The following is a 27,166-nucleotide window of genomic DNA, read 5'->3' on the forward strand; positions in this document are numbered from 1 at the left end:
GTGACATGTAGGCATTTCTGCTCTCCGCAGGTAAGCTTTAGGAAAGATGAGAATATGCCATGCTCTGGTTCCCCAGGGGTGCTCAGCCAGCCTCCCTCGGCAATGCATCCCTGGGCTCGCTGACAGGACTCGGGTGCTGAGATGTGAGGGGCGGGGCTCTGGGGGCCATCTTTGCTGGAGAAGAGTTTCCACCTTGCTCTGCGCTCTTGTGTATGCCAGCTGACCTCCTGAGTGTCTTTCCTTATTAGTAAAAGAAATGAGTTGGACTAGAGGGTCTCCAGAATCCTTTCCAATTTTCCGATTGTATGAATCAGGTGTACCTTTTAAAAAGGACACTTCCTCATTTGGGAACATAGCAATGGTGAAGCCCTGAAAATTCAGAGGATCTCCTGTTTTCCCCAATTTGTTCTCCCTTTACGAGTGTGGAGGGGAAACGTGCAAACTAGGACACGGAGGAGAAAACAGAAGACATCCACCTGAGGCTAAGGGTGGGAGCCCATCTCCTGGGTGCACAGGGCTACTTGAGGCCCATGGGACTTAGCGGGGGTGGGCATCAGTGGTGGTTACCCTGCACTCCTCCCAGGACAGGGGGATCACCCCCCGTCCCCACTGCACCTCTCCTCAGGCCCTCCCTCCAGGGCCTCTTAGCTGCGTCAGGCTAGATGTGCCCTGTCCCTGGCTATGGCTGCAGGCTTAGCCCAGTGCTCTAGGGCTGCCTGCTTCATGCCCTTCATATGAGAAAACCTTATTTTTTTCATGGTTATGAAAGTGGTATACAACACTTCAGGAAAACAGGAAAAGTATTAAGCATGAGAATAAAGTCAGCTATAATCCTATCACCCAGAGCTATTTTCATTTAAGTGCATTTTCTTCTAATGTACGTTTTTTTTAATCCTTAGCATGAAGGCACAGATTTTGCTACCTGCTTTTCTTTTTGCTCAGCCTCATGGCATGTGTCCATGTCATTAAATGCATCTGGCCCCACTTCATCTCCCGCTGCTTCCCAGTGCTGACCCTCTTCTCCTGGTAGCCCTGACCAAGGCAGGGCATTCCAACCTCCACTCATTTGCCCATGCTCTTTACCTGCCTGAAGTGTAGCCACTTTCCTTTCATTTCTAGTCCTATGGTTCCCTAGGGCCCTGTGTCCTCCCTGCAGCCTTCCAGGGCATCTTGAAGGGCTCTCCTGATTGTCCCTCCATCCCTGGCACTGTGCTCTGGACCGTGCCTCTGGTCCTTGTATGTGCTGCTCTGGACAGTTAGGTCTCTCTTTATGTAGATGCCCCTCAGGCAGTGCTGTGATGAGAAATATTTAACAACTGGCCCCCTGGAAAAATGTATGCATATATACACATACATATACAAATATATATACATATATACACATACATATAAGGTTATTAAATATTTTATTAATGCCAAAAATATGTATTACACAATGAAAAATAAAATATCCAGTACTCTTTATTGTCAACCCTATATAGCAATTGATCTTCACAGAATGCTATTGGTGATTTTGCCGAACTTTTGTATCATTAGCCAACTCACTGTCTCAAATAAGGAACATATATACTTCTGACATGAATGTTGGCTGATATTTTCATTTACATTAAAGAGTAAGACAAAAATAATGATGGAAACATGTATCAGAACTTCGGTCCTTTAACAATGACATGAGCTACTTCATTGCTGTATCCTGTAATAGTTTTTGAATCCTGGAAAAATAACTCCTCAGATTTTTTGTGCTATTTACAATTGGAACAACTACAGATGCAATATAGTTTTGAGTGTAATCTTCATTATTGACATTTTCTCCATGGCTGTCTGAAGTTTAGACCAGGGCCTGGCAACTTATGGCCTGCCAAATTTGGCCCACCACCTGTTTTTGTAAATAAAGTTTTATTGGCACACAGCTGTGTCAGTTTGTTTGCCTATTGTCTGAAGCTGCTATTGTGCTGCAATGGCAGACCTGAGTGATTGCAGTAGGGACTGTATGATGGACAAATGGAAAAAATATTTGCTATCTGACTCTTTATAGAAAAGGTTTACTGATATTTTCTCTACATAGTCAACAAAACAATACATCAACTCCTGATTAATTTTATTGATTCATATAAAATACATTTATAATGTATACCAATTTCCATGTGTAAATACAATCATCATGGATGTTATTAAGCTATTGTAGTAACATTACTAATGGGAGTTGGGAAGTGATGTGCTTTAGTTCATCATTATATAGTATTTCCACCATAGATGTCAATAAATGACAATAATCTTGAAGAACAGATATAACAGTAAAATGTAGTAAAATAATTAGGAACAGAGTTTTGAAAATTTACTACTGTGTTTTATACATATTTTAATTGTAAGGTTTTATAAATTAATTTTTAAATAACAGCTATACCAACAATCAGCTTGCAAAATTCTTGAAAATTTAACAACTGGCTCTGTCAAGGATGAAGGCTTTGATCTTTGGTTGGGAAATATGATCCCAGCCCATCTGGGTGGCTCCCACTGAACCCCAGCCCTGGGGGAAATTCTGCCCAGGACGAGGGCACGTGAGTGTCTCATGCTGGTCATAAATCTTAAACTTAAAGAAAGGAGTCTTTTGTGTGTGGCAGGGGTGCTGACCGCATCTGTTGATTAGAAAATTGCCATGCACTGGGGCCGCGATGAGAATAACCATGAACCTCCACCCACCATGTGGGGAAATGAGTCATTCTGGGCAGAGCCATCTATGCAGCCCAGATGGTGCCCTGACCTTGTATGACCTGGGCTGGGTTCTATGCGGCTAGCGTACAGGGTCTGCCAGCTACTCAGTCCTGTCAGCTTATTCTCAATCCTATGCCCAGATTTCTGCTTTGCAAGTACTAACTTATGTCCCACCTCCCACCCCCAGAAGGGGCTAGCTGACTGAAGCCAACTTAAGGTTTCTGGGGTCATGTGGCCTCGGCCTGGGAAGACTATGGTCAGAACCCATTATCCGAACCAGCTGGTGTTTTCTCTAAGGAAAACCCACACCCTGAACCCTCCACAGTCAGCTGCTCAGTAGTCTTGGAAACAAGGTGTCTTTCTGGCTAATTGCTCTAAGAGTGCCTAGAGCTGCTGTAGACAAGCATTGCTGATGCATTTGCGTGAAATAGTAGGGAAAGAGCAGGTGCCCAGGAGCTACAAGACTGGGTTTCTAGTCCACGTTACCAATAGGCTGTGTGACCTTAGGCTTGTCACTCAACCCCTTTGAGCCTGTTTCCTCACAGGTTACATGCCTCACAGGATCATTGTGAAGTCACATGAGACAATCTGTATGAAAACACATGGCAAAAGAGGACAAGGGAACAGGACTGGAACGAGAACCTGTGTTGGAAACACCGGGTGCGAAGTAGCCCATATTCTCTAAAGACGCTGTCGGCATACAGGGACAGATACCCCCAACTCCTGGGCTCCCGAGAAAGCAGCTCCAGTTACCATCACCACCCTCCCCTGGGGCATGTCGGGAGCCAGTGGGAGAAGGGAGGTGGGAGTAAGTGGGAAAAGAATTTACTCTGCCCCTCCCATTTGACTCTCATCTTGAGAAGTTGGGGGCATCTATCAGAATCGTTTATGGAGATTTCAGGGTGAAGGTGCCTGCATGAGGCAGAAGTCATCTTGTTCTAGGCTGGATGTTTGCCGGGACGTTGAGATTTGTGGCCCCCATTTGGTGATGGGGATACAGAGATGGAGTTTTGGGCAGAGTCTGACATGTGTCCACAGGAGTTTGTATGAATGTGAAGACAGGAGGCTCAGCCAAAGAGCAGAAGGGACTGGGGGGCAGTATATCTGAGGGGTGGGATCCTCCATCACCTTGGTTCGCTTTGGGCCTCAAAGGCCAAGGAAAGAAAGACTGGTGATTTCTGAGGCTCTGCAAAGGGCAACAGAGTGGGAGAAACACGGACCTCTGGAGAAGCCAAAGGGGCTACTGTTGTCCTTCTTGGTGATAGATGGACCGGGGTCACCCTGAGAGGCCCTCAGAAAGCCACACACACAGGACCAGCACACAGCCAAGGCCACCAGCAGCAGATGGGCCCAGAGTGAGGCCAGACAGCCAACATGCAGTTAGAATCTCTGTGTCCCCTACCTGTACTCCACTACCAGCTCCCCCAGAGAGGGTAGGCCCTGCATGGGGGGAGAGATCCCAGAAGCAGGCCTGCTCTCCTGCCCCACCCCACAATGCCCCCGTAGGAAGAGAAGTGAAAGGAAAGGGTAGGACTTCCCTCCACGCGGCAAATCCATCTCCTCCTCAACTCTGCTCATGAAGGAGGAAAAAAAAAAAGAATGTCCAATCAGATGTAAGCCTGCAGCCTGAGAGCGAAATAAGGTAAAAAGACTTTTAATACTAGAACTGACCAAAAGTTAAGAAATCTGCCCAAGATGCCATTAAAGGGTGAAAAAGTATGACTTGATAGGACATGGTTGAAGGCAGGGATGAGAGAAATACAAAACCATTTCAAGTTTATATCTTACATTTAGGTAGGTCAATAAACCTGTAATGCGAGTCTTAGTTTTTACGGCAGACAGTCCGTTTGGACTAGGTGAATTGAATCCATTACATGCATAGAGCGTTGGTTCTCAGACTTTAGCACGATCAGGAGCACCCGCAGGGCCTGTTAAAGCAGACAATTGGCTCCACACCCAGTTTCTGATTCAGTAGGTCTGGGGCTCGATAGAGAATTGCATTTCCAGCAAGGTCCCAGGTGATGTTAATGCCACTGGTCTGGGCATACAGCTGGAGAGTCCCTGTGGTATAGAGTGTGACTGGAGGGTGTCATTAACAAAGCCTTGAAAACAAAGCCTCTGAACTTCCTAGGAAGCCAATAAAAAATGCTGACTTTATTTATTTCCCCCATCTATTTTCCCTTTAGGAAACAATGCTTGAAAGTTACAACAGTACTCCTGTGTGTTAAAGAACTAGTGGAAACTCCATTGTCCTATAAAGGGTGGAGTCTGTAAGGTCACCAGAATTTCACCTATGCTCTTGAGGTCAGCTCTGCCCAGGTAGATGAGCTGCTACCGCACACCTCTGAGCAGCGGCCCGGGGAGTGTGGGCAGGGACGGGGCGCAGCCCTGCGTATGCAGGAGCCATCCTTGCCTCCCCTCTCACAGCCTCCGTGGTATGGCCTGTGTCGCCTCCTCAGAGGGGTGCTGCTCCCGTGGGGATCCTGTGCGGTCAGGTTTGGGTAGAGCTGGTCCTACTCAAGGAGAAGGCATGGTTCCCAAACCAGGCCAATTGGAGATCCCATCCTCTGGGCCATTGTCATCTTTTTAGGGGTGAGCACCTGGCCAAACCGAGTGCTTTCCCAAAGGTTTGCAAGAGTTATGTGATACGGTATCATAGTCTCTCTGGAATTTTGAACTATAAGGACCAAGGCCATCTGGGATTCCCAAGTGCCATCCTGAAGGGAGGAAAAGAGAGAGAGAGAGAGAGGGTGGGCGGTGAAAATGGAAGGGAGAGAAGATTGACAGACATGGTAACTTTACTAGAGGCATAGATCCAGCTGGACCCAAAGGCTTTATTTTCACATCCCTGTTATGTGAGTAATAAATCCCCCTTTTTGACTTAAATTAGTTTGAGTTGGATTTCTGTCCTTGAGACCAGAGGCCCCAACTAATACCTTCACTGGGTATTCTCATCTACCTTTCCTATCCCCAAATGTGTTGATTTTCTCCATCCCCACTGTGCTTCCACCCCTGTGAGAATCAGGGCCGGGGCTCTGGGGATGCTCACTTGCAAGTAACAAATCCCAAAGGACGACTTGCCGAGTCCAGTGGACTTCGATGGGGAGGGCTCGGGGCAGTCCAGCTTCGGTCCCCAGTGACTCTTTCTAGCACATCTCCTGGAGCCAGTGCAGCCTTCTGACTTACAGTGTAAGGTCCCCAGTGCAAAGAAAAAGCTATCGTCTGCCTGCAATGACCTTCTGGTGTTCAACAGGGACTGTGCCCCTTCGTTGTCCTGGTCACAGTTTCACCTGCACACCCTGACCACCATCGGGAAAATCTCTCAGGGACGATCGTGTGTGAACCAGTGCCACAGACTGTTATAAACACCGGAATCTCCTTACGACTGTCATCCAATAAAGTTACCAAAACATCCCAGTAGCCAGACCATGACCTTCTTAGTGATCTAGGTATAACCAGTCACTAGTAGATGCCAAGACCCATTAGCCCTTGAATACATTTCCAAGATAGATCCAAGTTTGCAGCTTATTAAATGGAATACTAAATAGTCCACTAAAAATTTTAAATCATATATTCCCAGCAAAAATTAATAAAAGTTTCTCTCTAGATGTTGCCATTTTTTTTCAGAGCCAACCATTGCCGGCAGCCTCGCCGTTCCCTGTATGGCCCGTAGTACTTCCCACTCACGGCAAGTGGGCCCCAGAACCAGCATCAGAATGAGCGTCACCTGGGGCCGCATTAGAAAGGCAAATTTCTGGGCTCTGTGCTTGGCCTACTGGGTCAGGAAGTCTGGGCCAGAAATCAGTGTTTATCAAGTTCTCCTGGCAATTCTGATGCAGGCTCAAGTTTGAGTACTGTCAAAACCACTGATCCGAGTGATTCAGCTTTTGCCTCAGTTTCGCACCCCACCCAGCAATACAAAAACCAGAAATGTTCAAGAGGGACCCACTGGTGGCTCCTCGAGCAAACTCCTCGGGGGCTCCACTCTGGCCCCAGATTATGTATTAGTGGCTTCAGCCTGTAAGATGGGAAATTTTGCTACTAAGGTGCTAAGTCTCTCCATCTTGCCACATTGGCACCTGAACCAAGGAGACTGGCTCCTCTTGTTTCTGTCCCAGAGTCTCAGAGACGTTGGGGTGCCCAAGGGGTGGGGCCCACGTGTTGTGTCTGACAGCACCAGACACAACAGAATGAAGTGGAATAAAGAATTCTCTAATGGAAGAAACAAATGCACTGAAAAACCCACTCCTCCCAGGAACCCGCATAGATTATAAAGGTGCATTTATCTTTTAAAGTAAATAGCAGTCAGTCCTGACTAGCAAGGAGACTTTCAAATAATGGCCAACATGTGTTGATATTGACAGTGACCCATAAATCTTAATTTCTTTGGGAGAAAACGCTGGGCAGCATTTTAATTCCAAGACATTAAATGAGAAGGTGTAAGATTTACATCTGCTGTGGATCTGAGTGAGCATCCTTGGAAATACAACCCAATGACACGGAGTTAAGCACTTAAGGGATGGCCTCCAACATGCTTCAGGGCACCCCATTCCCCTGATGGGGAGCTTGACAGCTGAAACACGGAGCAGCTGAGTCTGGGTGTGCAGCCATCTAGGAAGGACGAAGGACCCTGTGGCTGCTACTGCCACCCCCAGCCTCCCCCAGCCTGACTCCCTGCGCCCGCCCCCGTCAGAGCTCTCATTGCCCCTCCCGTAGGCTTGGGGGCCTGCCCAGCCCTCTCATGAGGGTTTTTTGCTTCTCTCCTCAGCAGTTTTCGCATCACTCGTGGCCAGTCTTAAGCCTGGTCTTTGTCCTCCAGGGAGACAAAGGGAGGCCCTTCTCCGACTGGTCAGTTTGTTGTGTCTGAGAGTGAGGACGACGGGCTCCTAGTCCCTGTCTGACATTTAAAAAGGCATTTCAGTTCCCGCTATTTACTTACCATTTGCTGGACACTGCTAAAGGTTTTTATATACATTATTTCATTTAATCTTTACTGTGTGAATTTGGACAAGGCACTTGACCTCTGTAAGCCTGTTTTCTCATCTTTAAAATGGGGACAGTAACAGCTCTCACCTCCTAGGGTTTCTGGGGGATGAAGTGGAATATTCCAGGGAAGCCCTCACACTTATGGAAGCTGCCCCGTAGCCCGGACTGCTCCACCTATGTGTAGTGAGGTGATCACCACCACATTCCTGGGGCCTGAGCCGGGGACATTCTGCTCAACACCTTTGGTCTACTTTGGATCTCCTACCTGAGGGAGGGAGTGCATGTAATTGCCTTTGCAGCCCCAGGCCTGTACGCAGGGTCTGGACAGAGTATGTGACCAGTAAACGTGTGTGAAGTCAGGACAGAAAAGGGGAAGACACAGCGTGAGCTCCAGAAACTCCTGGTCTTGAGCTAAGAAGCTGGGGCCGGGGGACCCCAAGAGGGAATCTAACCAAGATGCCTTCACTCTGGCCTGAGGGGAAAACTGGGAGAGAGCTTAGAAAGCTTTTGTCAGCGAGGAAAGGACTTAAAGAGCTCTGAATCCTGGTCCAAGTGAGGGTGGCGATTCATCCAAAGTTACACAGCCATTCAGTGACAAAGTTTGGTCCATAATTCATGGCTACGGTTTGCTAACGTGGGCAGCATTAGAATCACTGTGGTAGGAAAATATGCCACCTGAAACAGGCAGAAGACCCAGCCCGTGCAACCTGCCGGGTCCTAGCTCCTCTCTCTGGGGATTATTTAGAACCTCCCACCTGGTACCACTCCACTGCCCTCCCCTGGTGCTGCTATCCAGTCCAGACCAGTCCTTCTGCCATCAAGTCTGAGGACCTGATGAGATGTGCATCAGGACCAGGTTTTCGAAAGGTGTGTACGGGCAAACTCGGGCCTTGGAGTCTGACTTCACTTCAGATCTGAATGCAACCTTTTATTAGTTTAGACAGTTAGGCTGTACACACCCCAGTGTCCTCATGGCAAAATGAGATGAATGGTGTACGCTTAGAGGTTATAGGTTGTTGTAGGAATTGAGCAGACTTAAGAAAATGCTGGACATCGTAATTAAGCATAGCCCACTGCATTTGAGGCAAAGGATGGCATCTCATTTGTCTGCATATTTCTTCCCATGTTCTTGTTCCTACAATGTGAGCATGCTGCCTTATGTCTAGTAGTAGGTACTCATTACTAGTTCAATGCATAAATGAGTTATTTTGGGTTCCTTAGGATTTTGCTTCTCAAAGTGTGGTTCAGGGACCAGCTGCATTGGCATGAATGACCTGGACACTTGTTAGAAACACAAGGTCTTGGAGCCCATCACAGATGTACTGAAATAAAACATTTGTTTTACTATGCTCCCCCAGGTGATGCAGATGCATGTTGAAGTTTAAGAAGCTCTGCTTTATAAAGCATTGAAGTTTACAAAACTCCTATTAAGTTAGTGAGCATTGTGGGAAATTTATAGGCAAGAACATCACACAAGCATGAAATACATCTCCTCTTCCCACTCTGGCTGGTCTAGAAGTAGTTTCCTGGTTTTATGGAAATCCAAAGGACTCAGAACCATTTCTGTAAGATCCACAATGGGAAGTGAGCCACATTCTGTGTGTGTGTGTGGGTTTTCCAGTGTAGACTGTGGTCTAGAGAGTACTTCTCCCTTGCAAATTCATAGCTCTCTCCCGGATGTTGAATGCAGCCTTTAATCAGGAGCCCCAAGTGCTGCCAGAGTCCCCATGTGTCGAGATGGGGAAGGTGGGTAGGACCTGAGCTGGTTCTCTCAAACCTCTGGGATGTTTTCCATTATCTTCAGCAGGGGTATGGACTTTGCCAGATGAAATGATTTAAATCTCATTTACTTAAAAAAAAAAGCATATGTCACTGAGCCCTTCAGTGAAGAGGCATATCCTCCATGGCAATTTGCCACATGCCTGTTCCATGCCAGGCCTGTGTGGGTCCTCAGTATACAGTGGTGACTAAGACTTGCTCCTGACATGAGGTTCTTATAGTCTAGTGGGGAGAGATTGTGCTGATATTTAAAAACAGATAATTAAACAATGAGCCAAAGGGTATGGACAAGAGGTCCCCAAGTGTATGGGCAGTGGTTCATATATACATGAAAGAGAGATGGGCTGAGATGCATGTACAGTTGTGTGTTGTACATTGACATTCTTGTCAACGATGGACTGCTTATATGGCGGTGGTCCCAAAAGATTCTAACGGAGCTGAAAGGTTCCTATTGCCTAGTGGCGCTATAACTGTCGTAAGGTCAGAGTGCAATGAGTTGCTCATGTGTTTGTGGTTATGCTGATGTAAAGAAACCTACTGCTCTGCTAGTCATATAAAAGTGTAACATATTCAATTATGATAGTACATAATACTTGGTAATGATAACAAATGACTGTTACGAGTTTATGTATTCAATATACTATACTTTTTCATTATTTTAGAGTGTACTCTATCCAGTTATACAAGAACTTTGCTATAAAATAGTATGCCGTGTTCCACTAGCAGCAGCCTCGTACATCTTGTGTTTGCTACGTTTCTGGATTGCACCATTTTCTCTTGTGCTTGATTTACTCTCCCACTGTTTTGCCATGTAGGTTGTAGCCTGGGAGCAATACCTACATCATATAGCCCAGGTGTGGACTAGGTTAGGCCACCCAGGTCTGTGTAAGTGCACTCTGATGTTCCACAGTGACAAAGTCACCTAATGACACATTTCTCAGAACCTCTCCTTCTTGTTAAGCAGTGCATGACTGTATTCATATATTCATATATAATAGAGACAGATGCAGATAAATCAAATGGCTCCGCAATACACATACATACAAACATACATATATAGAGAAATAAAGCCAATATACTAACATGTTAACAATTATTAGTTCTATTTGGAGGGAATGTGATAATTCATCGTACCATCATTTTGACTTTTCTGCACTTGAACACTTTTTAAATAAAGAGTGGGGAAATATCAAAAAATTATAAGAATTGGGTGAGTGTTATAACGGAAGACTCAGTAAAAAGTAGATGATCGCAAATGTCTGTCTTGTGGCCAGCAATGCATAGTTGCAAAGTGTGTCCACATATGTGACCTCCATTCACACTCAGAACAACTCTGTGCAGGCCTCCAACGATCACCCCATTTCCTAATGGAGACCTGGAGACCTCGATGTGTTGCCCAAGGCCTCCTGCTGGTAAGTGATGCAGCCGGGACTAAGGCCCAGAATTTTAGACTCCAAATCCAGGTCTCTCTGGTCACCCAGAGCCTTCCTCAGGAGTCTCTGGTGTAAGGAGTCCTTGGACAAGAGTATGAGTCCTTATTTTGGGCTCCACAAAGGGTGACAGGAGCGGAGGCAGGTTCCCAGGCAAAGATGGCAGTTGACCTTGGTCCTTCCTCCTTGGCTGAGGGTAGGATGAGACTAGGCAGTGGCCTGGTTAAAGACAGCCTGTGTGGGAGGATCCCCTGTCAAGGCCAGAGAGTGCTTTGCGTGGGCTCAAGTGGGGCACATGCCTGGGAAGAGCATCACTCCTTCAGACGCCCAGCCAGAGGGCATTTTTATCACTTATTGGCAACATGAGCCAGATAAATGGCTCCTTCTTGGTCTCCTGCCCATTATTGCTTGTGCTGCCAGAAAGCCTTAATCACACTGTTGAAAGAGGTTGAACCTCTCTACCACTAGTTGCCAGCTGGTTCCTGCGCCCCCACAGCAAAGGCCTCTGTTTGGGCCTGGTTCAGAGCATGCAGACTTACTACTCACTCCACTCTCATGTATATCATTAGGCCTCTCTTTCTAATTTTCAAGCCCTCGGGGAGTTGCTAAAGCTCAAATAGAACAATGATGTATCTGTGGGGTCCACAGGGCCCCCAGTGCCCTGGCCCAGTACCCAGGTCAGGGCAGGGTCTTGAAAGTCTTTGCTGGATGTGATGGGCAGAGTTTGCCATCCCTGCTCTCCCCCCCTCAACATGTCATGAGTTGAAGTGCTGACCCCTGGTGCACCAGAGTGTGACCACCTTTGGAGATAGGGTCTCTAAACAGATCATTGGTGGGTGGGCCAGAATCCCATATGACTGGGGTCCTTTAAGAAGGGGAGGTTAGGATACAGACAGGCACAGAGGGGCAACAACGTGAAGGTAAAGAGAAGACGGCCATTCACAAGCCAGGGAGAGACGCTTCAGAAGAACTCAACCCCAACAACACCTTGATCTCAGACTTCTAACCCTCCAGAATTGTGAGAAAGTACATTTCTTTTTTGACCCACTCCGTGGTCGTTTGTTATGGTAGCTCCAGCAAATTAATACACTGGATGAATGTGGAATATGTAATGTTTTGTACCTAAGTGTGCACTTATCACATTCTGTTGAGACTGTGCCACTTCCAATCTCCAATCTCCACACACACACACACACACACACACACACACACACAGAGGCTGCAGGGGGCCCAGGACCCCATGGTTGAGTAGGTCCACGATAAATGGAAGTGTGCTTTTTCACTTTTGTATCCTCAAGGATACATGCTTGTACTGACCACAGAGCCTGCTGCATAGTAGGTGGTTAACACATGCTGTAATTTGTTGCTGCTGATCTTGTTATGCTTCAGTATAAAGCACAATATTGTTTTCAGTATTTTGGTTTCTCTTGGGATGAAGAAGCGGGAACATTTGTCACTGGAAAGTGTTTTGCAACTGTAGAAAGGCCAGTCCTGGTCAACTGAGGATCCCAGGCTCTGCCCAACTGCTGGTAATGCCAGCTCATGTGAAAAGAATTTTCCCGATGCAGTTTTCAGGCTTGTCAAGGAGTGGTTCAGTGCAGATGCCTAATTAGTTATTGCAAGTAGTGTTTTTCCACCACTTACAGCTTGGGAACTTTTTTCATTTCAAGAATCACTTTCTTTTCAGTGTGATGACATTTTATTTTAGAGAAATAAATTGTCACAATATCTTTGGGTGTTATATTATTTGGGCTATGGCTACCCCTGAGGGCGGTCACTCACTATACAGGATCAATAGATGTGGATACTCCTCCCCAACCCCCAGCAGGGGACTCAGGCTTGGCGTCAGGGTTGCCCTGGGGGCAGGCCTCACTTCTGTGGGAAGGGCCCTAAGCCTGGAAGTCAGGCAACCTGAGTTCAAGTTTTGCCATTAACTACCTAATTTTGCTTTTTTAGTAGTTATCAAGGTGTACTCCAGCAGACCTCCAGCAGTACTTGGGAACTTGTTAGAAGTGCAAATTCCTGTAGCCACCCCAAGCCCATTGAACTAAAAACTCTGCAGGCTTGGCCCAGAAGTCTTATTTTAATAAAATTTATTTATTTTACAAATAAGTAAGATTTAATAAAATCACCTTATTTGAATAAGATTCTGATGCACGCTAAAGTTTGAGAATCTCTAGTCAAATCTCTTTGTTGTATCATTCTGACATAAATTTGTTTTTAGTTTTTCAAATCATAGCAAATATACTTTAAATACACTGTAACATTAGATAAAATTTGCAGGAGATAAAAATTCAGATATAAACTCAACTGAAGCATCAACATTTTTGTACGTTTTCTTCTAGTATTTTGTTCTTAAACACACATTTTCAGGGTTGTAATCATAGGACCCATGCACTTAGGCACAGTGCTTTTATAGCTTCATAAGATCCATTTTAAAGGGCCCCACAACACTTCACCAGGCCCCTGAATGTGAACTTGTTTATGTGGAGGTGAAAATGCCATGCACAGGCAAGGAAGCCCCTGGTTCAATGCATTTGATTTCCCGTTTATTTCCCGACCCCACCATCCTCCCAAGCCCACTGTGGAAAAATGAAACTATGAGTGTTTCTGGAAGTAGCCATGAACTGAGAGGAAAGGAAGGTTAGCCTGCAGTCCTGAGTTTCCCAGGGTCTTCCAGATCCCTGGGTTCCCCTAAGCTGAAATCCTCTCCTAAAACCTTGAAGCAGCTGGGATGTAGGTGTGCTACTGTGTGGCTATATCTAAGAATTATACCTGCTCTTCAGAAGCACAGCTGGTGGGAACAACTGGAGCATGAGCCCCAGCTACCCGCTGCCCACCTTGGCATGGCGACCATACTGTCTGCAGGGCTGGCTGGCCTCTGACTCATTGCTCTGGTTTTCACACATGGACTGAAGTCTGGCCATGACCCCCAAACTGCTTGTCAGGGCCCAGATGTCCTGCCTGCCCCTGGTCAGCCCCTTTCCTTACTGAGCTGACCCCAGTCTCTGGCTGTGAGTGCCCCACTCTGAAATGATTACTTTTCTTGGAACCAGCATATAGCCAACTTCCTGGAAATGAGAACTGATTGCTGTGCCCCCTGACCTGTCTGGACCCCATGGATATCAAGGACATCATAGGCTGAGGTAAGGGGTGGTCACGTGCTCTTGGAGAATGTTACTGAGACTGCTCAGTCCTGTCTTGTGAACTGCGCCTAAAACCTTTAAGCCTGTGGCCCGGTTCCTCCTCTCCTCCCCTCTCGCTGCTGACTTGCCCGTGAGGACCCAGCATGCCATGCAGCATGGGGGCAGCTGGGATAGAAAACAGGGCAGAGAGAAGGTGGTAAGTAGGGACTTGGTACTGGACAGTTGATTTTGGCTGGATCACTTGGTGATTCATGTGTTCTGGTCAGTTTATAGGCCCGATTCCTTCAATGACCAGCCCTATCAGGTATTCTCTGAAAAATGGACTATTCCCTGGCCCAAAATGAAAGAATATGGGCTAAAGTCCTGAGTCCCTTGTAAAGGGCAAGCAGGGTGGAAGACTGGCTGCTGTCCTCTCACTTCTGGCTTGCCCTCTCTGGGGGGCCCCTGACCCGCTCAGCGGCAGGGCCAGGAAATCTAGCAGAGGGCAGGTAGGATTTCACTGGAGCACTGAGGGCTGGCTTTCTGCTGACCCCAGTTTTGGGTACATTTCCAGGTGAAGGAGCTCTACTTCTGGATGCCACCTCCGATGTCACTCCCCAATGACTCCCGCATATGTGGAGGCATTCCCATCAGGAGTTTGCAGGCCCTACTTGGGGAGTAATTCTGGGCCTGGCTGTGCCTATCAGGATGGGTGGAGGTGGCAGGTCTTAAGGGACAGTGCGAGATCTCTTTTCCAGGGGCCCTCCAGGGACAACAGATCTAGGACCAACTTAGCTGCAGATAATCAGGGTCTCTCATTTAAAATTTACATTAAAAAATGTAACAAAAAACATGTTCCATGGCCTTATGAGTCTTCATGTATCTTTAAATATATATATATATATATACATATACATATATATCTTTAAATGTACTTTGAATTTCTAGCAATATACAAGTATATAGTTTTTTGGTCATGATTCAAAATGATTCAGTAGGTAGGTTATTTAGTCCTGTTCCCCCCCCCACCTTATCACATGTACAATTTCCTCATACTTATTTATAAAGCTATGAGCCCCACTGTTATTTAATTGTAAAGGTCACAGGTCCCTCTGATAACTTGCCAAAAGCTTTGACCTTTCTCCCTGACTCCAACTGCACACACACACAGCCTTGGGCGCCATCCCAGAAGATGTCTAGACTCTCAAACCCATCCCTGTGCTGGGTCACGATCACCAGTGTTCAACTACGAGTGTCTACAGGCCAGCATGAAGCCTTTTACTTCTGAATCCCACCATTGCCATCTCCCCCAAAAAATTTCTTGGAACTTTTACTGGTAGGTATTTGAAACGATGCTTGTTTAAAGGCAAACTTAGTAAATAGCTGGCCCCTCCATCCTTGATGGGTTATTGTTGAGCATTCAACTCGTTTTCAGTTTTGCTGCATTTGTGACCCAGTGTTTCTGTCAGTACCTTCCTTTCCCCCTTTTCTTCTTCTTCCCCAAAGGCCTATTTTTGGAAGGCATTTGGGCTTGAAAAACACATGCACTTTATTACTCTGTGCCTTTGCTTATGGGCAAGGAGAGACAGGTCTCTTTTGTCCAGATTCCATCCTATAAGACCCTATTCAGATGCTGCCTCCTCCCCAAAGCCTTCCCCTCACCCACACTTGCAAGTAAACTCTTGGCGTCTCTACCTGCCCCCGTCTTAGTTTGGTTGCTGTAATGAACTACCATAGACTGGGTCATTTAGAGCCAACAGAAATTTATTTCTCACAAAAATGGAGTCTGGAAGGCTGAGATCAGGGTGCCAGCATGGTTGGGTTCTGGTGAGAACCCTCTTCCAGGTGCCCTCACATGGCGGAGAGAGAGTGAGCCCTCTGGGGGTCCCTTTTATAAGGGTGCTGATGCCATTCATGAGGGCCCCACCTCATGATCGAATTACTTGCCAAAGGGTCTACCTCATAATACCATTATATTAGGGGTTAAGATTTCAACATTTACATTTTTGGGGGACATACACACTCAGTGCATCATACTTCTCTCCAGTGATACTCATCATATTCCTTATTCTAGCTGAGAAAATTTTATATGTATTTCTTATCTCTTTTATTAGACTCAGTGGTGTACTTGATGTATTTGAAACCTGGAGTGGATTGTTTTACTAGCCCTCTGCTCTTTGAGACAAAATTATTTTCAGTAATACTCATGCAAAAATAAGAATCACTATTTTCTTGACTTGTTCTTTAGTTTTACAGCAATGAACAATTTAAAGAAGAAGAATACATTTCAACTTTAAAGATACTCAAATGTATTAAAAAGTACTTTCTATAAGAGCCAAAATTTTTACTTACCAAACAAAATATTATATCTCACAATTCACTATAAACAATTTGTTTTACTCTTTTAAATGTTAAACACAAAACCCCTAAATGGTCAGATAGAATAAGAGAACTGATGTTCTAGGTTCTGTGTCTTTGTCTTTACTATCATTGTGGTATCATTTTTTTACTTTGTTTAAATGCAAAAACATGCAGTATGGGCCACAGAGTTGGAGACGTAAGATGACCCAAGTGAGTTGGGAGACTCTGAGTCATTGCACATGTCCTCTGGCAATGAGCACACGTCACAGAATACGTGAGCATCAGGGGTCAACTGATTAACTGGGAGTTCTCAAAATAAAGTGTGGTGGAGAATATCTTATTTATTAAAGGATAATAAGATGTAATCATTTGAAGCTTACTTATAGATTAATGAAACTCAACAGAAACCACAGCAGCTGTTTACAATGTTGACCAAAAAAGTATTTTGGAGGCGAGGAGCTTTATTTTTAATCCCTGACATTGGTTGGAATTATGATAATGAAAGAAAAACCACCTTTTAGCTGGTTCTATCATTGTGTGACATCCTCTGTGGCGACGGTGCCCTTATTGTTGGCTTTCAGGGCAGATGGCTCCCATCTCCCGACCCCTGATCTGACACTGGGCCCCTAAAGAACAGGGACCAGCTGTGCAGCCCACTGATGTACTATCTCTGCTGCATGAATACAGTGGTCGAATGTGGGCCTGGGCCCCACCAGGATCTGCCGGGTTGTCCTCCCTTTTCCTATGTGAGGCCGATTTTCTTCATGTACTTCAAACAAAGCAACACATCACAACATAGTAAATACAGAAACAGAGCCATTAAGTGGTCTTCCATTAAGCAGACATTAAAGAAATTTCTTGGTAAAAAAAGTGTTGCTCTTCTGACTCACCTTTTCTTTTTTGTTCTTTGAAAAGTACAAGTTATTTCTCATAATGCCATGTTGTACATGTTAATATGTGATGAATTTATTATTATTTTTAAAGGCATTAAAATTTTTAAAATGTGGAAGAACCAAGATGGCAAAGGAGTAAGTGGAAGCTACACTAACCTCTTCCCAGGACCAATCTGGAATTACAACTAAATTGTAAATAAATCATCTTGAATAACCAACTGAACGCTAGCTGGAGAGAGGCCTTATAACCACAGACAGACAGAAGAAAACACTTCACCACAACATGACTGGTAGGGACTGTGGAGGAGACACGAGAGGGCTGGCTGGGCTCCCATGGGCAGAAGTGGAAGTGCTGGAGGGATATTTCAGTGGCTGGGGGGGTCCCTCTGAGAAGTGTGGGGTCCAAACCCCAAGCTGGGCTCCCCAGCCTATAGCACCAGAATCAGAAATGAACCTAGATAACATCTAACTGTGAAAGCAGCAGCGGTTCTATCGGACAGGGAGAGATGGCTGGAGATGCAAAGGAGCCAAAGCACAAAACTTCATTTGCGGCCACTTACCCTGGGTGCCAGCAAAGGGAGGGCAGAATGGACTAAAGATGTTTGAAGAGAGTCTGGGATTGGTGACTCTGGGAACAGAACTGAGGGGACAGCTGTGAGGATCCATGTGCTGAGTCATCCCCATACTACAGAGGCCACCTCTCTTGGGTGGAGCACTCATTTTTGAATGGCATCAGCCTGAGAGGAAGCAATAGCCCTCACCTGCAAGAATTACTCTATCCCAGTTTATGGTGCTTAAGCCCAACTGCTGATTACAGATTGCCTAGATTAACAGTTGATTAATGTTAGGTTAGGGGGTGGAGAGATTGAGCAAAAAAGAAAGAGCAGTCATGGACATGGACTAAGTGTGGTGATTGCTTGGGGGAGGGGGTATAAAGAGACTAAATGGTAATGAAAAAATGTATAATGAAGATTTATTTAAAAAAAAGAAGAATGGTATCACAACATTCTCTCCTACCTGAGAAGCTCCACTGGGGCCCGTGTAGGTCGTTGGCCTGTGATTCATGAGAATTCATGGGCACAGAAGGAGTACCCCAGTGGAACAGCTCCTGACAGAAACCTGGACCTGGGCACAGAGACACCTGACCCTGATCCTGGGAAGATCAGGGGAGGAGCTCTGAAAAGATTTCCTTGACAAAGTGCCAAGTGTCCGCAGCTAAATCGGCCATTTCTATTGTCTTCTGCAGCAGACAAAAGAATTTTCTAATTGTCCTTTTCTGCCTCCAATTTTCTGCTTCACCATATGCTACGATGATGACAATCAGAGAATGGCAAATATCTTTCCATTTTCTTCACTCACAGCAACAAGAAATCACCTACAAAAATGGGAGCAGCTGAAAAGGTAAGGTACTGTAAGATGCTGAGGTGAATTCTCTTAGAATGCCAAGGGACTGTGACAACAGACAGGGAAGAGAGGAAAAACATAGGGGGATGTCTATTTTTAGTAGTGTTTTCTGAAATTGTCTTTGTGTCAAGAAAAGAAATAGCGCTGGAACTGATAGGGAACTCAAGAGTTAAAGATTTTAGCTTCAGTTATAGTTGATAGGCTTAAGGGATTAATGCACATGAAAAGATATTACTCCAAGAATTGGAAAGTTGTCCTACAGGACTCCCTGAGGTTGACCAGCAAGTTACCCTTCGTGCCCCAGGGGGCCTACAAGCCACGTCGATGGTATCTGAGCCATCATATCCTTTGAGGAAACTTCACAACACAGATAAGGAACTACTGATCAGCGGGTAAAGAAGTACTAGGAAAATCACTGTGGAACTGCAACTCTTACCTGAGTAACATTTTCCCAAACCCCTTACCTACCCATTCCTTCTCCCTATAAAAAGGTTGGCTTGAGGTGAGATGTTAAGATAGTTTTTGAGGGTACATACCCCACTGTCTTCTCAGATCACTGGCAACTGAATAAAGCACCCATACAGATTTAAAGAAATAAAAATACAAGAATAGAATGAAATTTTTAAAAATTCTGTTTTAGTCTCTCATGATGAATATTGATAGCTGTATTCCATTAAAAAAACAACAACAACCAACTCATTGAAGTTCTAAATAGTTTTTAAGGATGTAATGGTGTCCTGAGACCAGAAGGTTTTGAAAGCCAGTGTGGTATGGCCCAGACTTGCATATGGCAGATGGTTGGACAAGAGTGATTCAACAAATGGGCTGCAGCTGCTCGTGGGATTGGGACGCTATAGCTGGGATCGACACCTGTAGGCAGGGGACTGAATACCTGGAGGGTGGGGGCTGGGAGGATGTAAGAGCAGCCACTTCCATTTGAAGCAGTGTTGGCCCTGATGGCAACATCAGTGCTGGGCCTGACCTTGGGCAGTGAGTTCTGGAGATGAGGGTCAGGGTAGCTGTGTGTCCTGGGGAGTTTCAGGAGGCTTCCCATATCCTGTTCCCCTTAGACAGGCAGGAACAACAGTCTGAGTCCTCCCGGGAGAGGAATTGAGTGGAGGGGTTTCTAGGGACCATCGGCTGTCAAATCACTGGGTGTAGGCACAGTAGAGAGAGAAGTCTGGAGTCTCAGTCTGACACTTCAACCTCTAGGGGTCTCTGCCTGCTCAGGCCGGGTGCTATGGGGCCAAGTTGCTTCACTGCTGTCTTACTTGACCAAGTAAGGGATTGAGTGTGTGTGCAGCTCTGGCACATACTGGGTACACAGTACGTTATTGGGTCCATTAGTAATGTCATTAACAATAATACAAAACAGAAGTAGGCTGGGAGGTGTGGGCTTTTAGGATCCTTGAAGGAGTTCTTTCTGGCCCATGGCTAGTGACAGTTGAAGTTTGGTGTACATCAGGGTTTCTGAACCTCAGCATTTTGCCCCTAATAATTTATGGTTTGTGGGGGCTGTTCTGTGCATTGTAGGACATTTAGCAGCACCCCTAGCCTGTAACCACTACATGACAATAGTGCTCTCTCTCTGGCTGTGGTAACCAAAAATGTCTTTGGACATTGCCCAATGTCCCCTGGGAGTGATTTTGCCCCAGGTGAGACCACTCTACAGATCTGCATTGACAAGGGATGCTTGCTCCCCTAATGGTACCCAAGGAGATAGGCACCAGCCTCATGCTCACGGATCTGGCTCACTACTTGCAGAAAGCATTCTGCCAAGAGATTCTGCTCTCAAATGAATGAGATACCTCTTGACCCTGATCTTTTTTCCTAAGGAATCCTCCGGCTAATTGTGGTAATTGTGGCTACTTCCCTCAGCTTTAGGGCAAATCAGGTCCTGGGAAAGCAGCAGCTGACTAGCATGGGGTTTGTTGAGGGAAATCTGGACAGTACCCAGCAGCTGGTGGCTGGGGGGTGGGGTGGATGACAGACACCTGCCCTTCGACCTCCACTCAGGCACTGATGGCTTCTAGTCCCGAAGTCACCTCTGAAAACCAGTCTGGGCCAATCAACAGCATAACAGATAAACAGAGGGTAGTTTTTCACACAATGAAATTCTACAGCAACCAGAAAAAAAAAGAGTAACCAGTGCACACAGCTGCAGAGATGAATGTCACCAACATAAAGTTGGTGAAAGAAGCCAGAAGCAAAAGAGCACATACTATATGCTTACATTAACAAAAAGTTCCAAAAAAGGCAAAGTAATCTATGTGAAGGCTCCAGGGCTGCACAGAAGAGGCTTCTGGGATGCAGATTCAGATTGCGACAATTTATTAAGTACTTTATGATATAGACACTTTCCTATTTATGTTATATTTCAGTGAAGAAACAAACACAATAACATTCTGAACCAAAGTTTATAGGACAGGCCCTCCAGCAAAATCCCTGTGAACCCAGGGAATAAGAATCATCAGCAATTTTGCCTGTATGGCTCTAAATCATTATCATCACTTTTTGATAGAGCTTTGTAAATGAGGTGTGTATGCAAAATAATTAGCATAGTGCTTGGCACACAGCATGCTCAGTGGGTGATAATAATTAAAAATAAATTATGAACTGACCTAGGATACGGAATAATACTTAAGTACAATACAAAGAACAGCCCTGTTTCTCAAAGGAGAAAATAAGGGTTCTGGAATTTTCAGGTACATCCTGGTTAGTAGATTCCTGATTCTCAAAGTGTTTGGAGCTGCCTCCAAGCACAGTGTGTGAAGAAAGAAAAATCTAAGCCTCTACTGTAGGATTACTAGCTCCTGATCGGTAAGCAGTGAAAACACAAAGTCCCAAATGTCAGTCTTATTTGGCCACATTGTTTGGTTCACTTCACATCTATTATTTATTGATCCTATGCACTGTTTAGGAACCTGGAACCTATCTACCTGGCCAAGCATTTGGATGTCTTTGGCCATCAATCTATTTTGTGAATTCACTGACCAAACAGGCATGACTGCTGGTGGATTCCTCAGACTCAGGATAAAACTATGGCAAAAACAATAAAGTCTAGAAGTTTGTGTAATGATAGTTGTGCTTTAGACCTGACCAGAAGCAGGACTTTGCAAATTCCTTTCTCCTTGGAGAGAGCTAGCAATTAGACAACCTCAGCAAGACGGAGCATTTCATTGCAAGCTGTGCTTCCCAATTGCAAATTAGATGCCAAATTAACTCTCAGGCAGCTCGGAAACTCTTTCAGATTATTCTCCACTGACGAGGTCTTAAGCATGACTATTTCTGAATCAGAGAAACAAAGAGACTTCAATGCCAGCTGCAAGTGCTTTTAGAAGAATTCTACTCCCAAAGTGCTTTCTTAAAATTTCAGTTGTTACAAAATGCTACATGTCCCTGCGACCTGTGATGCCACCGAGTATGCTATGAAGCAAGCTCTGTCCCACATAGTCAAAAACACTTGGACTTTTTGTGACACACATTGAAAAAAAACAAATCCATGCCTACCTCCAGAGAAAAGGTAGGCTCTTACCTAGTCCAAGGCTTTGTCCATGGGCACTTGATTGGATAAAGATGCTCAAAAGCAAGAAAATGAAGACACACAGGGGACTTTCCATTTCTCCTGTCTCACCCGGGGTCCAAGGTCTTCTTGCTAATTTCTGAAGCTAAAGAGACCAGATCGTCTATTGACAATTTGTCAAGAAAGTCTGCCCATTAATTATTAACCTTTAAACATGTTACCTACTGTTCAGACATTCCTTGCTACCCCCAACCCAAATCTAAGTATGTCTATTACGAATAAAAATGTTGATTTACAAAAGTGTTTTTTTTTTTAATCCGGATACATGTTGAAAATAAAACATCTTTCCATGTAATCTTACCTTCTTAGGCCAAAGTCACAGTTCCAAATTAATCAATTTAAAGTTAACACGTTGTGTTTGGAAACCCTGTCAAAGGTCAGGGTAGGCGGCTCCTACACTGTTGCCTAAGTTCCCCTGACAGGACTGCAAAGGGGCTGCAGGCCCATGGCAGCCGTATTTTAAATTGCAGGTCAGGCCCAAAGGAAAAGCAAAGGGCTTTGCTGTGTGGAGAGCTCCCAGATGCTCTGTTTTCTGTTGAATTCAGCAAACTTGCTGGTGCCTGTGGCCAAAGAGGGGTGGAGCAGTATTTCTAAAACTGAACGGGGTGGAAAACCTCTAACCTCAGTGTAAGAAGGAGCAAAGATGCAGAACTGGATGCTTTTGCTGAGATCCCACAGACAGATAACCCTAGAGTAATCACATTTGTACTCCTCTGTGATAATTCACGCCCCAGCTGTGACGAGGACTGAGAAGTGAGGGCACTAGGCAAAAAACCAGGCAGGGGAAATGCCACTGTGTGTGACTCTTATAATAGTCCTTGTGTCTTTCTTTAGTTTGATTTTAACTTTATTCATTTGTTCAACATTTGTTTTGCATACCTCCTATATGTCAGGCACTATTCTAGGCACTTTGGATATACACACAAACAAAACAGACCAAGATTCCAGTTCTTGGGAAGCTTATGTACTCTTCGGGATGGCCGGAGTCAAATTATAGACAATATACATAATAAATAAGAGGTTTATGTAGATTGGTAGAATGTAATGAGAACTATGGAAGAAATTATAGCAGAGTTAAGGGGGTAGGAGAAGGTAGTGATTTTAAACAGAATGGTCAGGGTGAGCCTTGTTTGGAAGTTGAAGTTTGAGCAAAGGTTTTAGTGAGTTGCCTCTGTGCACATCTTGGGGAAGAGAGTTCAGACAGCTGGAACAGTCAGTGCATCCTGTGCAAAGGCCCTGAGGTAGAAACATGCCTGGTATGTTCCAGGAATAGCAATGAGACCAGTGATTAGGGAAATGTCATTATAAGGATTCTGGCTTTTACACTATGAAACATGGGAACCATTCTGAGCAGAAGCTTGACCTGACTTGTATTATACTTTAAAGAGATCATTCTGGTTTGCAAAGTGAGAAACAGATTACTAGTGAGTGAGGGTGCATGTAGGGAGATCTGTTAGGAGGCTATTAGAGTGATCCAGAAAGAGGTGAGGGCATTTGGGTTCAGTGTGGTAACAGTGGAATTGGGGAGTGGTGGGTGTGCACTGGATACAGGCTGAAGGTATATGCAAGAGGGTTTCCTGGCTACTGGGATGTGGGGTGTGAGAGAGACAGAAAAGTGGAGGATGACTTCAAGGATTTCAGCTTGAGCAATGGGATTGACACCAGCTGATATGGGGAAGGCAGTGAGTGGAGTGAGTTTTTCGGAGAAGATTAGGGATTCAGTTCTGACCATGTGGAGTTTGATATGTTTCTTAGACGTCGAAATGGAAATGTTGGGTAGGCAGTTAGATGACTTGGTGATCATTGCCCACCTGAATCTGACAGACAGGATGCTCTGAAGCCAGCAGCAGGTTGGGGCAGATTGGCCCCAGGCCACGCCCTAACACTGTGCTGTGTTGTGGCTGCACTTCCAGAGGGTGGCAGCTTGGGGACCGCCCACTAAGATGCACAGTTTCTGAGCAGAGGTTTCTGCCCTGGCTCTCTGGCTGGCTCTGTCCTACCCTGCACACTTAAGCAGGATCTGAAGGTGACATTTTACTTCTTACTTCCCAGAAGCCTGGAGCCTAAAATCAGCTGACTGTGCACCTCGGCCTCCTCTCCCCTGCGCCCATCTCATGTCCTCTGGGTAGTGCCAGGACCCGCACCCTGCCCTGCAGATTAACTTATGAAGACACACAGTGCATCCGAGTGCCTCCAGCACCCTGGGTCTACCATCTAATAGTGTGCAAAACGCTATTTAACTTAAGTGAGGTCCATCTCCTCACCTGTAAAATGGGGTGTGAGATGGAAACAGTATTTTGAGGTATCGATGATACTATTTTTCTCTCATTTCCTCTTTGCGCTCCCTCTTACTTAAGAAGGGTAAATAAGAGAGAAGTCTACAAATCTTTTGTGTCCTTATAACTTAGAAGCTAGGGCAAGTAAATTTAACCAACAAAGACAAGCAAATGGCTAAACACCTTCCCATCGCTAGAAAGAGAGCCTTTTGGGGTTTGCAAGTGGGTGGCAGAGGGAGAGATTTGTCTGTGAGGGAAGAGGGGACAGTCCCATGCTTCCTAGGAACTCTGCTAGAAGGTAGTAAGAACCAGAGAGGAAATGACCATGTGTGTGTGTGGGCAGGTGGACAAAAGATGCCCCTGTGCCTCGCGCGGGGTGGAAGCAGCAGTGAGCCCCCAGTGCCAACGGGCCATGTAGATGGGCAGGACAGGCCCCTCAGTGGCCACCCGTGGGGACTGATGACAGAAGACCAGGTGCTCACCCCCCACCCCCAGGCCTGATTTACTGTGTCTGATCCAGAACTATGGCATAATGAGGAGCGGGGGTGGGGAGAGGAATCCAGGAAGGCCTGAAAAGGAGTTTCGACTTGTAGTTCAGATGGGTTAAAGAAAATGAAAACATTTCTCGCTCACAAGATTTTGTGAACTGAGACTCACACCTCTATAAACACAGGTTTGTCCTGAGAATTAAATATTTGTATGTGAAGTGCCCAGCCAAGTGCTTGGTTCACAGAGTAGAGGTTCAATGAATTATACTGACTTATTTTGGAGAAAATATGCTTAGTCAGGAGTCCAGGCTTTGAAATCAGACGGATCTAGGTTCAAATGCCTGGCCTATCACTTACTAACTGTCTAACCTAGGGCAAGACATTCATGTTCTGAAATTGACTTTTCTCCGTCTGTATAAAGGGATTAATAATAGCTATCTGATCAGGTTAAAGGGGGTAACTTAAAGAGGTAAAGCCCTTAGCAATCCTGGCAAGGAGGAAATAATAAAGGGCAGCTACAATAATTATTTCTATTGTTTTTGATTCACCTTGGGGATCAAGAGGGTGTCCAAGTGCTAGATAACAGCAGAACCACAGTGATCAAATTTAAGCAGAAAATGAAAAGGCTAGGAAAACAGAAGGATCTGGACCAGTGGTTCCAAAATCTGATTTGAGCATTGGAATCGGAGTCAGCTAGGAGCTCAGGAAAAGGAGGAGCTATGGGCCTATCCCAAGAACAACTGGACCAAAACTTCCAGGGTTGGGACCCGGAGAACCTTCATTTTAAACAAGTTCTCTAGGTTGCTTTAGTCACCTGAAGTTTGAGAACCATTGCCTCAGAGCGGTGCTTGAGAGATGGATTGGGATGTGAGAAAAAAACAATAGCTTTTCCTTTGTCATTGGCTATAGGCTAAATGCTTGTGTCTCCTCCAGAATTCCTATATTGAATCCTAAGCCCCAAGGCTATGGTATTTGGAAGTGGGGACTTTGGCAGATGATAAGGTGAGAGCAGAACCCTCATGAATGGGATTAGTACCCTTATAAAAGGAACCCCACAAAGAACACTTGCCCTTTCCTCCACATAGTTACAATGAGAACATGCCCATTTATGAGGCCGTCATCAGGCACCAGAGCCTTGAGGGAGAAATTTCTGTTGTTTATAAGCACACAGCTACCCAAACAGACCAAGACATACCTTGGAAAATTTTGTTTGCGTATTTATAATATGCATAATTCATATATAACATGAAGTAATATATTAGCACTATATAGTTTATAAGCAAATAAATATCCATATATTTCGGGAGGGGCACTCCCAATGTTTTTACACTGATAAGGGCACTCCATTAAAAAGGTGCAAAGACTCTGCGGTAGAGGAATAGAATGCCCCCAAGTCTTGTGAGTTGACTGCAACTTGGTTGACTCCACCAACACTTTGGAACATTAGTGAGATCTTTTGTCATTTCCACACTGAAGAAAGCCCAGTAGTTCACGGAGGACCCTTCATTTCTCCAGAGCTGGAAAGGAGGCAGGCCTGAGTGTACGAAGGCTGGAGAGCCCAGCAGAGGTATGGCCCAGCACTGGCCATGGTAGCACGGTCTGGTGGTTTCTTTCGTCTCCAATGCTCAGTCTAAAATAATGCTGGTATTATAGTTAGATTCTTAAAAATTGTCCAGTTTTTGTTCTCTTTTATTTTGAAGAGCTTCTTAAAGAAATAGAGATTTCAAGAGACTGGCACTTGATGACCTGAATGTAACCTTTTCTTTTAGTGTAATGGTGATAGGAAAGTTAATCAGGAGAAAAGAAGTAAATATTTTACAAAGGTAAAGAGAGCATGTCCCAGGAAAGGAGAAGCCAGGGATCAAGGTGAAGTTCACTGGTGAGAGGAACAGAGTTTTATATTCAGAACCAGATTTGTTTGCTTTCATCCTCGGAAACTGGAGATTCCTGAGAACAGCAGCCTCCGGCTAGAGTTCTGAAAAAAGAGTAGTCAAAACAACAGTTTTTTGATTGGTATTATTATTTCCACAGTTTTACAGCTGAGAATTTCAGAGACTAAAAACTGAGACAAAAACCATATTTGACTAGTAAAAGGCTGAGAGAAGGGAAATCAGGACCACCGGAGCCCA

General features: G+C 45.2%; 1 protein-coding gene across 1 annotated transcript in view; it reads right to left on the minus strand.

Moving 5' to 3' along the window:
* The window catches only part of LIPC (lipase C, hepatic type), a 121,220-nt gene extending 98,629 nt beyond the window's left edge, over window positions 1-22,591 (minus strand). The window contains exons 1-2 of the mRNA XM_037151035.2: window positions 22,575-22,591; window positions 22,226-22,358 (exon numbers count right to left, since the gene is read on the minus strand). Of these exons, the coding sequence (XP_037006930.2) occupies window positions 22,226-22,310 (85 nt within the window). The 5' untranslated portion in view covers window positions 22,311-22,358; window positions 22,575-22,591. The remainder of the gene's footprint in view (window positions 1-22,225; window positions 22,359-22,574) is intronic.
* Between the last annotated feature and the right edge of the window lie 4,575 nt (window positions 22,592-27,166).

Source organism: Artibeus jamaicensis, unplaced genomic scaffold (assembly GCF_021234435.1).
Source record: "Artibeus jamaicensis isolate MK-2021 breed Jamaican fruit bat unplaced genomic scaffold, CSHL_Jam_final contig_548, whole genome shotgun sequence".
NCBI classification, from domain to species: Eukaryota; Metazoa; Chordata; class Mammalia; order Chiroptera; family Phyllostomidae; genus Artibeus; species Artibeus jamaicensis.